The 14,610-nt window shown below is 43.3% G+C and overlaps 1 protein-coding gene across 3 annotated transcripts in view; it reads right to left on the minus strand.

The window, feature by feature from the left end:
* LOC310671232 (netrin-4-like) overlaps positions 1 to 14,610 on the minus strand; it is a 60,787-nt gene that overhangs the window by 7,372 nt on the left and 38,805 nt on the right. For all 3 annotated transcript variants that reach the window (XM_083426974.1, XM_083426973.1, XM_083426975.1), the window contains exons 4-9: positions 12,719 to 12,845; positions 11,086 to 11,274; positions 4,319 to 4,532; positions 3,872 to 4,008; positions 2,606 to 2,674; positions 1,035 to 1,205 (exon numbers count right to left, since the gene is read on the minus strand). In XM_083426974.1, the coding sequence (XP_083283100.1) occupies positions 1,035 to 1,205; positions 2,606 to 2,674; positions 3,872 to 4,008; positions 4,319 to 4,532; positions 11,086 to 11,274; positions 12,719 to 12,845 (907 nt within the window). The remainder of the gene's footprint in view (positions 1 to 1,034; positions 1,206 to 2,605; positions 2,675 to 3,871; positions 4,009 to 4,318; positions 4,533 to 11,085; positions 11,275 to 12,718; positions 12,846 to 14,610) is intronic.

A 14,610-nucleotide genomic window follows, 5' to 3' on the forward strand; every position in this document is an offset into this window, starting at 1 on the left:
AAGAAAATGGGAAATCGAAACAGTGGTGGTATTCTAGGCATTTGCTGGGAAAGTCTTCTCATGCTAATCATGGTGACTGATTAGGTTATAAACCCAACATTTTAGACAAAACACTTCCTTTCAGTCAATGTGGATGTGTGTTTAATTTAGTCACAATAAAAAAGCACAATATAAGTTATCAAGGGATGGGGGCAAGACTGCTGCGACCTTCAGAAGTACGTATTTGCTCATCCTAATCTGATGAAGCCCAGAAGTAAACTACTTCCTTCTCTAATTACTTTGACTTTAAATGGAAGAAACAATCCAAAGCATGTTCCCAGGCTCTCGTTTAAAGGACAATAGGACCTATGTGGCAGTGTGCATCAAATTACAAAGCATAGCGATGAAACTGGAAGGAATAATGCAAGAGACTCTGGCACTAAGGGCCAAAACAAATGAGGCGCCCATCATGTACAGTATTTAGTAATTCTGTGACTGGCTTCTCAAAAGTAAATTACAGGCTTGGGACCACGCCTGATCTACAGCAGAACCCTGGCATGTGGCATAGGAGAGCTTTAACTCTTTGCCCCCACTGCAGTCCCCACACCGGCTATTTGCATAGAGGGAAAAAGTTCCCACTTATTCCAGTGGGAGCTTTCCCTTCAGTGCAAATTGCAGGTCTTCAATGGTGGCTATGTCACAGAACCAACCACCTGAAGCAAATAATACATTGTCTGGATATGGTCCCTTCTTTTTACCATTATCTCACACTGACCTAATGTGGAACAGGTGAGAACTCTGTGGTGACAGGGCAACCCACAGAAGATCAGTAAAGTGCTTTTGGGGCATGGAGCACTGAGGGTGGGTTGGCACTGCCATGCCCATTTTCTGGGGAAAAGAAAGAACATGGAGGAACTGTGATTGCTGCCTTATAATGCCTCAGACCATTGCTCCATCTAACTCATAAGTGCCAACACTGACTAGCAGCAGCTCTCCAGGCTGGAGACAATTCCTGTCCTACATGGACATGCCAGGGATAAATACAGAGTATTTACCAGGATTAAGAATTGGGCATGTGCACCCTCTGTTGGTCCAAGACTCAGGATAGATGCTTCTGTTACTCCTCGTGATTTTCACTCTTCCCGATTTCAGAACCTTCTTGACCTTCACAATGACTTCTGCATGGGTTCCTTTGTCATGAGCAGAGAGGATCTTTGCTTTTATTACTGCCAACGAGCACAAAAGGAAACACAATTAATTTTACACACAATTAATTTATTTTGCAGTGTTGGTTGGCAGAACCTGAAGGCGTGGCTATAGCACATCTTAGTTACTACATGAACGCATTAGCAGACTGCCTTCAGAGATCTGTCATAGAATTTGGATAGTTTGTCTTAGGGAGAAACTACGTACAGTGGTGCCTCGCAAGACGAAATTAATTCGTTCCGCGAGTCTCTTCGTCTAGCGGTTTTTTCGTCTGGTGAAGCAACCCTATTAGCGGCTTAGCGGATTAGCGCTATTAGCGGTTTAGCGGCTATTAGCGGCTATTAAAGGCTTAAGGGATTCGCGGATTAGCTGCTAAAAGGCTATTAGCGGTTTAGCGTCTTAGAAAAAGGGGGTGGGGAGCGAAAAAAAATCTCAAGACTCGCAAGACATTTTCATCTTGCGAAGCAAGCCCATAGGGAAATTCGTCCTGCGAAGTACATCGAAAAACGAAAAACTCTTTCGTCTAGCGGGTTTTCCGTCTTGCGAGGCATTCGTCTTGCGGGGTACCACTGTATCTTGCTAATTATAGCTGTATACCGCCCTGTATCAAATGATCACAACATAAAACACAAATGCCAACCCATAACATAATATCTAGACAAACAGAGTTATAGAAATTCAATCTCATACAGGCAACACACATCTTATGTGAGGGCTTCATTCCAGGGGCCCAAGCATGAAAACAATGATGCCTGAAGCCAGGAACGTCCAGAACCACCTCCACAACAGCAAGGCAGAGGGCTGCTTGCCCAGCTTTTGGAAGGGCGTAGAAGGGCCGTGGTATGATCCTACAGCTCTCCCACCTCCTTTACAGCTCTGGGAAGGAGGCACAGAGGGTCTGGCAGTATCCCAGAACTCCTACACCACCTTCACAAAGCCAGGTAAGCCTGTGAACGCAGCTCTGGCTGGGTGGGAGGAAAATAAATAGAAAGTGAGTTTACTCCACTTTCGATAAGAGCCAACTACTGGGGGCTGAGGTCCCTTTGCCTCCCTCCCGAAAAATGATGGGCAATGCTATTCAAAAGAGGTGTGTGTGTGTGTGTGTGTGTGTGTGTGTGTGTGTGTGTTGTAATTGATTATGCAGAGCAGGGCCTACCTGGCCTCTTCCAATATTTTATTCAAGTTGGCACTCTGCTGCTCTCCATTTACAATTGTGTAAGTAACATATGTGTAAGATGCGCAACATCTGTAATTATTGTTTTTATGGGAGCATTAAGTATCCGAGTTTCCTTTGTGCAGACATTAAGCTTCTCTGCTACAGACTTTGGAGTTTTGAAAGATGAAGAGCAGCAGGAAAGAGGTTCTGGGGCTTCATTTGGTTCCCACTATTTAAATGGGAGAAGGTATTTTACTCACTTACCGTAAGCATATTTCATCTGGCAGAAATTGGTGACGCTTCCTAGTATCCTTTCTTTGCAGACACACTTTTCTAGCCAGGGAATCGCAGGCCAGTGTTGAAGGAGGAGGGTCACATTAAGAAAGTGGGGTTGGGCGAGTTCGGTAAAGAGAAAAATCAAGTTATTTTCATGTACACATGCACATACACTTTCAAATATTGGAATGTTTTGTTGCTATTGTTTATTATTTTATTATCTATTTATTAAATTTCTATACCACCCTTTAAGTAAGGATCACAGGCCAGTTTACAATATAAAAGGACAAAAATACATACTACACACACAGTTTAAAAGGCCATGACAGAGGCCCATCACATAGGGCCGCCAAAGCAGTTTCTGTGCCAAAACCAGGCCTAAACCCCGATTGAAATGGATCTAGAAAATCAGTTTCCTCCAAGAACGCTTAGATCTGGTCCAAGAACCTTGCTCAAGAAGGTGAATACGTCTTATTAAATTAGGTTTTAAAGAGAAATCACTCATTTGCAAATATGATGCTTAAATGGCAAAAGTGAAACACCACCCTAACTAGCCAAGCTTTCTAAGTAGGAAGCAAAACACTCTGCATGGAAATTATCACACAATTAATATATATGCTAAATAAAAACAAATCAGACTCAAGTACCCTTCAGTCACTACAGACAATTACTTATGACAGACATAATTATAAGGTTCTGTAAGGCTGGAACTTATTTTAAGAGTTCTTCAGTTTTATAAGTTCTATGTCAGAAGGCAAATTTGGTAACCCAGCACATAATATGTTGACATGAAAGTTACCAGACTTTCTACCAAAGGGTACAGAGGTTTGGTTTGGTTTGCATTAAAACACTACCTAATTTGTTTTTTCCCAAAATAATATGTGAAATCACAGCTAAAATTGCACTTCCGTGAATTCCTTGCTGCAGTTCTCCAACCAAATAATGTGTATAAATATGTGTCTGTTTGGGGAAAGTGTGCATCAAAATGCATATTTTATATTATTATATAAAATGCATATTTTAAAATTTATAAATGCAAGTTGATGTGGAAATATGGAGAACTGAACTCAAAATTGGAAAAACCAGACACTGAAATTAACAGATTTGTCCATTCCTATTTCTATGCTTAGCTAGCATTTTCTAAACAAAGCCACAAGTATTTCTACAAATACTCTGTAAATCTAAAACGTTCCACTGAATTGTAAAAGTAATAACTGGCACCTGTCCATTTCGTGCAACGATATAAATCCATACCTGGATGTCTTAGTGCAGAAAACCCTTGCTCGTGGTCATTCCACTGCCACTCATCTTCAGTCTCATTGGCTGGTGTTTGAATAAGGTCAGGGATTCTTCCACCAATGGGAATATTGAAAAAAGCCTGATTGTCATAACTGGAAAGAAGAGGACAACAGAACAAATGGAAATGGCACTTAGATCACGGGATGTGATAGTCATAAGGTAGCCTCTGCTTCATTCACTTACTACTCAATGACAGAGAGGTAATGCTAGCTGCAAAGTTCTGATAAGCAAAGTTAAGCAAGGAACATTTCTAAGAACCGATCGTTAGTGATTTCTGTGCAGAAAGATGCATTGACATTTTCTGTATCCTTCAATCAGGCAACAATATCCTAATCCCGAGCAAGGACTGAACCAGCCTAGGGATTCTGCACATAATCAGTTTGTGACAAGGAGTTTGCTTACTTGCTGAGACATTCTCCAGTGTGCTTGTCACAGTCTCTGGCACAGTCACAAGGCTGGCAGCCATTCTCTCCAAATCCCCAATAGCCCAAGAGGCACCGGTCGCATTTGGGGCCTGCAACGCCTGGTTTGCAGAAGCAGAATCCTGTCTTTGGGTGGCATTTCCAGCTCTGGTTGAAAGTTGTGTTCACTGAGCCCATGAGGTGGCAGGAGCAAGCTGAATGAGAAAGTGCAGGGTGGAATGGAGAGGATTAGCCGACAGTCACCTGCAGAGACAGAATCTCCTCAAGGGCTTTACTGTATGTCAGATGCATAAACACAACATTCTCGGAATAGACTGCTTGCCCTTTAACTTCTTTTGAATCACCGATTTATAACCAAGAGACATTAGACCCAGGCCTTATTCTTAAGCTTTGCAAAGTTCTTTCTCAAACCCTACCAGATTTTAATGATGGAATGAAAAAACATGTTGGGAGGGGCGATGCTGGTGAACCCATATTTAAGGCTGGCAAGCAATCTGGACCCCCTCAAGTCAGTTTCAGCCAAGGTAAAAGAAAATACGATTAAGCTTACTCAGGACTGGTCATAGAATCATAGAGTTGGAAGAGACCACAAGGGCCATCGAGTCCTTTATATCCATCACAACTTTGTAGGATGTTACAGTCCGGAGAGGGTGCAAGGACCCCTGGTTTCTTCTTGCATATGTGGTAGTCCTATCCCAAAGCTACTTTGTTTTGGCAGAAAGTGTTCCAAGAAACGGAATGCATAACTAATCGGAAACTTTCATCTGACCTTAAACTAGCTCTTCTTTTTCTTTTTGATTCTCGATCTGTAACAGTGTTAAGTAAAAACCTAGCTCCAGGTTGCATTCCTGGCCACCGCCTGCATCGGTGGACCATGCATAAGCTAGCCCCATTATGCCCCTTCCCCATTACACCCCCTTTTCCAGCCACTTCTGGGTCCATGGAAATGAGCGTGCGCATGCTCAAGCATCAATCGGACACGTGTACAACAGTCACTGCCTGTATATACCTAATGGTGGCGGCTAAATTAATTATCGCCAAACACTGGAGACTTGTTGATGGAATGGTTCGCCCAAATTTGGACTTTGGCATTAATGAAATGTTTCACACATGGACTCTGAGCGTAGAGGAATGAGCACACTTCTGACAAGTTTAATGCTGTTTGCTACAGTTTTCCTATCTATGCTGCAACAAAAGAAAATGGCTTTCATCCACCTAGTACACTTAGCCATATGTGGAATGGCACTTCAGGATTATTTGTGTCAAGCCAGTCAGATTGGGTGTGGGTGTCCTTCTTCTTTCTGTATTTCTTGCTCCTACACAATCAATTTTCAAATGATGCATTTTCAGATGATGATTTACTACTTATATCCCGCCCATGTGACTAGGCTGCCCCAGCCACTTTGGGTGACTTCCAACAGACTATAAAAAAAACACAGTGAACCAGAAAGTGACATGCCTTGGCTGGTACCCTGAATGCACTTAAGTGGCTTCAATCCTATTGAAGGTGTTAGTGGAAATTAAGCAAATCCCTGGTTAGCAGAATTGCAACTTGAAGGCCATAATTCACATGGAATGGGAGATCTGTGATTGGATCTCCAGATATTTCTCTCTCCCCCCCCCATGTGTGGTTTTCAAGGGGGGAGGACCTTTTGCTCCATTTCCCCATGCTGTTTCCCCCAATGAAGTGTCCGCCTTCCACAGGAAATAACACATGCTCCTGAATCAGTCCTATGTTTAGCCCCTCCCGCCATGAGGACTAGTAGCAGCTTGGTGGGCATGATTTAGAATGGGAAATGGAATGTGGGAGAGGGTTAAGCCAGGGCCAGCCCAAGACATTTTGCTGACTGAGATAAAAGGCAAGATGCGGTCACTCCCATTCCCTGTACAAAAGCCAGCCTAACTTGCAGCTGGTTCTTACTTCAACATTGACAGTGGGGCAGAGTCCTCCACCACACCAGAGGGCAGCAGGCCGGCCAGGCACGACACCCCTCCGCATTTACCACTCTTCAGTGGCTGCTTCACTTTGTCTAACAGTAGGGCCGGCTCTAAATTAAGCCCCCTGTCCCTCACTAGTGTTGCTCTAATACAGGCATAGGCAAACTCGGTCCTCCAGATATTTTGGGACTACAACTCCCATGATCCCTAGCTAACAGGACCAGTGGTCAGGGATGGTGTGAATTATAGTCCCAAAACATCTGGAGGGCCAGGTTTGCCTATGCCTGCTCTAATAAAAAATGGAGCCCTGTTTCACTGCTAAAACAAAAAAGTCAGGAAATCTGATCATGCATTCCTGTGTCGTCAGTTGTAGACCTTACAGAAACCAAAGCTGTGTGCCCAGCCACTTGCTGACTGGCTGCAAGTAAGGTGAGCCGGCAATGCCCCATCTGCCCTAATGTGCATGTCTGTCCTTCCACCCAGCAAAATACCAAAAGAGTTGAAGAAAGTTCAGGGATGAGCAGAGGTGACAGGAAGGGGAAGGCATGTTTATGTGTTTGCTGTTTGGGCTGGTTTATTTCCTTCCAATTCATTTTGCAGGAATGTCTGTGCATCCCTACCAATGAGAACTCTGTGGAGGAGGATTTGGCTAGCACCAGAGCATTCAGACTGTTATACAACACATTTTTCCTCTTACTGGTGATTAAGAGAGAATGTGTTCGATTATTGTGACTAATGCTGAGAGATTCCTTCTGAGCAGAAAGTCCTCTTCGCTTTTCTTCTCAGGAGCCTGAGGGCCTTTTTCAGCTTAACAGAGGGACTTTGCTCTGGATGGAAGAACACTCTTAAAGCAAGGGATTAATGGGGTATTTCATTCAGCTTTCCCCCTCGGCCTTTCCTTCTCCAACCCAGTGCCCACGGGAGAGACAATGGCAGTTTCCGTTCCCTCTCTCCCTTCCCCAAAGCATTTCTTCCTTTCTCACAATGGGGCTGAGAACTCCACTGCTCATCCCACAAACATCTGTGCAATCTGCTGTGACAAATTTGTTATTTTCCTCTTTGGTATCCGCAGCATTTTTAAAATTATTTTTATTTTGTAAGCCGGTGCATATTTAACATGGCATTTCTCAGCCAAAATAAGCTGAGGGTATGAGTTACTGGTACATCGCAAACCCTCTGGTCTTTTGCTGAAGGTCAGCAGGACAGGGTGTGGCACAAATCGGAATTGTGAGGTAGGATGAAGGCTGATTAATGCCCAGTTAGTAGGACCAGGAGTAGCTGGTAAGGCTGTGTTGCTCTCCTGTCTCTGAACGTGGTGTGGCGAAGCTGCTTACTGAGAGGTGGAAGGGCAGGGCAGAAGGAGCTTGGCATGGTGCGGGCATTATGGGGGAGACAACCCAATGTTCCTGCCATGGCATCTGTGCTGTGCCCCCACTGTGCCAAACTTCTGATGCCTTGCCCCTCCACCTCTCACTAGGTGGCACTGCCACCTCACCTGTGCAGCTCCATTGGCTGCTACTGAGTAGAATTGTGCACCGTCAACACACATAGAAAGGGGGCACAGGGTGGTAACCAGGAGCTCTCCCCCCACATACACGTTCAGCACAACTTGTGAAGGAACCTTTGTACAAACTTCATATACGTAGGCTCTGCATGCTTGATATGTGACAGAAGAGACTTTTTCCAAAGAATGCGTGAACAGGGAGCAGAACTTGTTGGAGAACTGAAAGGAATAATTTGAATCTGACATATTTTTCAAATACTGCCAAACTCAACCTGCCGCCCAGAGTGGCTGGGGAAACTCAGCCAGATGGGCAGGGTATAAATGATATATTATTATTATTATTATTATTATTATTATTATTACTACTACTTTTACTACTAGAGACAGAGTTGTTCCCCTGGCCTTTGGCTTGGAGTCAGTTTGATTCCCTCCCCCTTTTTCTTTTTTCCTTTCTTCTCCTGTGATGAGGCTGCATTTTAAGGTTGTATTTTAATCTTGTTTTTAAGTTGTATTCATTCAACTTGTTTTTATTATTGGTTGTTAGCTGCCCTGAGCCCGGCCCTGGCTGGGGAGGGCGGGGTATAAATAAAATTTATTATTATTATTATTACTACTACTATGTGAAATTTCAAGTAAGAATTCAAAAATCGCACCTCAAATTTTACTTCACAAGTCAGGTACTTCAGACTTGTTCACATCTTGTCTGTTTTGATTTTGGCAGGTGGCAAACTGTGACATATCGGAAGTAATCAAATACAGTCGTACTGTTGAAGTTGAATGGAATCCATTCTGGAAGTCCGTTCAACTTCCAAAACATTTGGAAATCAAAGCACGGAAGCCGTGGAAGCCCCATCGGATGTTCGGCTTCCAAAAATAGTTCGCAAACCAGAACACTCACTTCCGGGTTTGCGGCGTTCGGGAGCCAAAACGTTTGAGAACTAAGCTGTTTGAAAACCAAGGTACAACTGTACTAAATACTAATGCACATGTCAAAGACTTGCATGTCAGTTAAAATCTTGAGCAATCTTTTTTTTTTAAAAAAAAGTCTAAAACGTGGCTCGATAAGTGCTTTGGTTTCTGATGTTTTATATTTGTTTTATGGTTCTCTTTTGTAGGCTATCTTGGAAATCTAGATTAATAAAATTACCTTAAAAAAAAAAGAAGACTTGTTTGTCACCCGCCAAATACTGTAAAGAACAAACCATCAATGCATCCCAGTTATCAAATATTACCAAATACTTTTACTAGACTTGCTGACATAATGTTAATGATCAAATACTGAAATCAAATCTCACTGGATATCAAATACTGCTTGTGATTTTCTGTGGATATTCAGAAAATATTCAGAGGATATCTGGAAAGCATTGAAACATCAGTATTCCCAGAAGTGAATACTGAAGAAAATACTTGCAAGAAGATTTGTCTTAGCTCTACTTTGTAGATCTAAGGCAGCCATATTAGATCAAAAGCCATTTGGAAAACTGAGCTTCAGTTTCATCCAAGTTGGCTGCTTTGTAGTTGATTCCTTAGGAAATAATGGTTTTGCTCCCCTTCTGCTCTTTAAGTTAGAGAACATTTACCCCACTTTGATACTCGGGCACAAATCTTTCAACTGCTCTGAGGTTTGAAATCTAATCTTGTGGTAGGGTGGCTTTACAAAGCTTACTTTCCCTAAGATTTCTCAAGAGTTAAGAGAAAGGAGCTACAGGAGAAGTCACTGGGTGTCATGCAATATGGTCAGGTACACCAATAGGTTAGCTCGGCAGCTCCTCGTTCCTTGTGCTTTCATGAAAGGTTAAAAGTTGGTGAACGGGGCAGGGAGGGGGACGGAGGCTGAGCCAGCACTAGCATTTCAGAAGAGGCAAACACAAAACAGCAGAAACAGAGGAAGTGTTGTGAACAGGGCCATTCAAGCAATACCGGGGCCCTGCGGAAATTACAGCACAAGAAGCATAAGAGTTCAAAGGAAACCTGGATCAGGTCTACCAAAGTAGCAGCAGAAGACCAGAAGCAAGGCAGTAGGGTGGAGACAGATACAGGAATAGGAAAAGAGTAGACTGACTTTGTACTTCAAATGAGAGGTGTGCTTCCTAGCAAATCAAACAGTGGCCCAGCAGACTGTCTTGCCCTGCACTGAAATTCAGAATTTTCTTCTTTTTTCAGCTGCTGCATGAATCCCAAAGCATTCATCAGTTTGTTTCCTTCCACTTATATCTTTTGAAAGGAAATGTATTAGAGTGCAAAGCTGTTCCAGTGACTGGGGGAACATTTCACATGTCACGATGGCATCCCTGATCAGCATGTACTGCTGGTTTCTCCTACAAATGGGCAGAACCTTTTTTTATACCAGAGCTTGACCCTGGAGAAGGGCAGGCATACAGCGATGGTGCTTTGAGATAGGCTCTACCAGTTTGTACATGTTGAAACTCCCCTCCCCCCCCGTCAAATTCACTGGTAGTTTTGAATCAATCACTTACTTTATTATATATAAATATGACTAAAACAAGTGTGCTGATGACTTACATTTAACAATGGGGAAGAAATTCAGTCCAGTTTTCTTTTTAATATCTAATTCACATTTCTCAAATGAATATGCAAGCAGAAATGCAGTTATCTTTCCAAATTTGCTCTTCTCTGAATTTTGCAATTCAGTTTTCCAACAAAATAATGTGTATTAAAATGCATATGTTTGGGGAAAAGGTACATAAAATGCATGTGTTTGGGAAATAACATACAAAAATACATCACCTTAGGGGAAATTGTTTGCAGAAAGGTGTGTAATAGTCACACAAAGTGCATACAAAAATGTGTACTTCGGGCCCTGTATACCTGAAGGAGCATCTCCACCCCATTGTTCACATTGGACGCTGAGGTTCAGCTCCAAGGGCCTTCTGGCAGTTCCATCATTGTGAGAAGTGAAGGCACAGGGAACCAGGCAAAGACCCTTCTTGGTAGTGGTGCCCACCCTGTGGAACACCCTCCCATCAGATGTCAAGGAGATAAAGAACTTCACAACCTTTTGAAGACATCTGAAGGCAGCCTTGTATTGGGAAGTTTTTAATATTTGATGGCTAGTTGTGTTTTTATACTATGTTGGAAAGCCACCCATAGTGGCTGGGGCAACCCAGTCACATGGGTGGGGAATAAATCATCATCATCATAGAAATTCACATTATAATGCCAATGAACTTTCATGACTTTAAAAGCAACAGCACTGCAGCCTGCTGCAGAAATGTGAAGAAATAAATTTATGATGGAAAGAAAAAGTGAAATCCAAATTGGCAGACCCACCCATCCTCACTTACGTTTGCAAATCTCCGGCGAAGACATGGGTTTCCCTTTGTCTCTGTAAAAACCAGGCTTGCACCTTTGACACCGGTTGCCCTCTGTGTTGTGCTTGCAGTTGTCACAGACACCTCCACTCTGCTTTCCTGATGCCAACCAGACGTTCAGGTCAAAATGGCAGCTCTCAGCATGACTGTGACAGCGACACTCTGTCCAGAGCCCAGCGGTGAGGGGGAGAGGGAAAAGAAGAAGGAGCAACATGATTCTTACTCACACTGTAGTACAAGTGAATAGAACTTAAATGTGGGGTTTTCCTCTCATGGATTTATTTAGTCCTAACATTTTAGTTAAGAGCAAGGAAACGCTGGGAAGATGTGTAAAGAAAATCCAGTGACGTGAGTGGTGTTTTCTGGTCAGCCACTTTGAGGGTTATTGTTGCTGTTATTTTACAACTAAGCACTATACAAGTTTTATGAAACAAACAAATAAATTATTCCTTTTACATTTCCCTCAATCAGTATGAGTTAAGAAAAGGCAGGATTTGCAGGGGTAGGGCAGAGACTGAGTAACTGAAGTGATAACTCTTTTGTGCTGATAACCAAGCACTTATTGTAACCATATTTGCAAAACTGATTCCACATAAAGTTTGTTGCCTTTTATTAGTATATAAGATGTAAAACATGAGAAGAGCTTCACCCACCCCACCCCATTCTGATAAAAGGGATGTAAATATTGTCTCTGGGGCTGCATCTAGCATGAAGGATTTGTGATGTTCACTCCTCGTCCCTCAAATACCCCACCCCACTCCACCTCAACTAATTTAAACCGGAATCTTTTTTTGGAAGAGTGACTTGTACATTAGGCCAATAAAAGTAAAATTGGGCAATGATAGACACATCTCCATCTAGGCCACTAACTGCGCCATAGTTTTAAGGTGAAAGGATCCCTAGAGGTTAGAATTTTGATTATGGAAACCTTAAACCTCTAGAGTTGAGCCTCTTTAACTCTGATTTTAAAAACCTCACTGTAACTGGAGTTTTGCTTTATCCAATGTATTCTTTTCAATCACTATTTCAACTAACATACCCATTCTGAATATATTATTTTCTGAGGAACGATGGTAGGCCCCTTACCATTTTTAAAAGCACCTTGAAATGAAGTACTACTCTTTGACGAAATGAAATAAAACTAGAAAGCCTGTAAATTATGTGAACCGACCTGAAACCTGCGGGTATAGGGCGGTATATAAATCCAATAAATAATAATAGATAAATAAATCTACAATGGTACCTGCTGAGAAACAGATGGACTTTTAAAAATCTATATATTTCCCCCTACTCTCATCGTAGGGCAAAACTCTAGTAGGCAATGCTAGGGCAAAATCTCTTTGAAAACCAGAGCTTTGCTCTTTGTACCCTATTTTACAATATATCACATAGGCCAACCACATTTGCTCACACATGCACACACACATATAGAGAGAGACTAAAGGAGTTTCAGGCAGTTGCTTGGCAATCCCATTCCCCATCTGTCGCTAGAGCATCGTAAATCCCGACTCCATGAATTGGCTGTTATCGGGCTTTGCTGTTGGGTGGAAAGATGGATTACATTGCAACCCTTCATCTCTACCCTCTCTTCGCCATACCCACATACTTCTGCATTCATTTGGTGTCCCCGTTTTTCCATCGCCTGGCTCCCATGGCTGGTCGTTGTACAATGGCGCGCACCTCTCACAATGCTGTCCTGCAGTGTTATGTCTGCACATGCACTTCCCATGGACCTGTCAAAGAAAGCAACAACAACACACACATTCAGAAAACGATAAAGCGCTAAAATGCATCAGCTAAGAGGTCTTTTTGGTGGAAGAACACGCATTCATTGCATCCCAAAGGGCTGCTCATTGGAACCCTCTCCACTTGGACGTCCAAAATTTGGAAGGGGCAGAGGGACAACAACGACTCCTGCCCCTTTCCCAAGCCCAAAGCTCCAGGCCCCATTGGCCACAGCCTCTTTTCGCATTTCCAAGATGGATGGCAGTGGCAATATCTTGAAACAGCCTGATCTGGTCCTACTGGAGAAGGCCTAGCTACAGGCTTACAGGTGACATGCTGAAAGAAATGTGCACCTATTCTTCCTTCTGAGAAGAAATGAAACCTCAAGGGTCTGAAAAATCTGCAAAAATGTGAATCTGCACCTAATATTTTAATGCAGAAGTGTGTCACTAGCTCTCACCTGGCCACCTCTTTGAGACCAAGCCTACTTGGGTTTTAGCAGGACACACAGGCACTGATAGCCTAAAATAATTATTTAGTGGGCGTTGCAAAGGGAGAGAAATTACTTCAAGTGCCATTTGTTTTCATTGCAGAAAGCCTAAAAGGTAAAGCGACCCCTGACCGTTAGGTCCAATCACGGACGACTCTGGGGTTATGGCGCTCATCTCGCTTTACTAACCGAGGGAGCCAGCTTTCGGGTCATGTGGCCAGCATGACTAAGCCGCTTCTGTTGAATCAGAGCAGCATACAGAAACGCCGTTTACTTTCCCGCCTGAGCGGTACCTATTTATCTACTTGCATTTTGATGTGCTTTCAAACTGCTAGGTTGGCAAGAGCAGGGACCGAGCAACAGGAGCTCACCCCGTAGCAGGGATTCGAACCACCGACCTTCTGATTGGCAAGCCCTAGGCTCTGTGGTTTAGTTCACTTTATTTTCCTTTTTCTTCACATTTTCAAATGTCTTTCTCTCTTTTGTTTTCAAATGTGATTTTTTAAAAATGGAAGAGGACTCCCAGTCATCCCCCTCTGTATTGGTTGTGAGATGAATGGAAATTGAACTGAATGGGCCCCATTGAGTTCAATTTTCCAGTCGTCAAACACCCCCCTGCACCCCTAAATTCCTTCTACTGCCCTCTCTTGCACATGGGGTTGGGGTACCAAATGTTGCAGCCATGCAGCCATGCTTCTGCCTCACTGCATATTATATACAAAAGTGGAGCCTGAGATTTCAGTTCTGACTGAGGCATGAATCTAATCTAAATCCCTTTAATCTTGCTACTAATGCCACTGGCAGTTCTCTGTGGTGTTTAAAGGGGGGGGGGCAATTGCGTTTCATCTGCTGCAAGGCCCTATACATGTCGTTGCAGGTGAGAAACTGGTGAGACGTATTCTTAAAAAATTAAATTTATAGATACATCTCCTCTACGCTCCTCTCTGCTACCCTTCACCAGCGTGCTCCCTACAGCAATCCCCCCCCTTCTCTCCCTCTTTCCTAATCCCTTCAGATCAGATATGAGGACACAGGCTACATGGCTGATGCCACTGCTCCTCTAGAGCCAGCTGGCAGATTTTTTGTGCCCAGAGCAGTTTGCTGCCTCCTCACGGAAGACTGAGCAGAGACTTCGGGGTATGCATTTCTCTCCCTCTCTGCACTTGGCTGTAGTCAGCCTCAGGGGAGGATGGAGGGGACAGAGTACATTGTACAGGAAGCCTCTAGGGAATCGTACAAGAATGCCTGTGCTCAAAACCCTGAACCTGCTTATAATTTGAGAA

This window comes from Podarcis tiliguerta, assembly GCF_965153285.1.
Source record: "Podarcis tiliguerta genome assembly, chromosome: 2".
Classification (NCBI taxonomy): domain Eukaryota; kingdom Metazoa; phylum Chordata; class Lepidosauria; order Squamata; family Lacertidae; genus Podarcis; species Podarcis tiliguerta.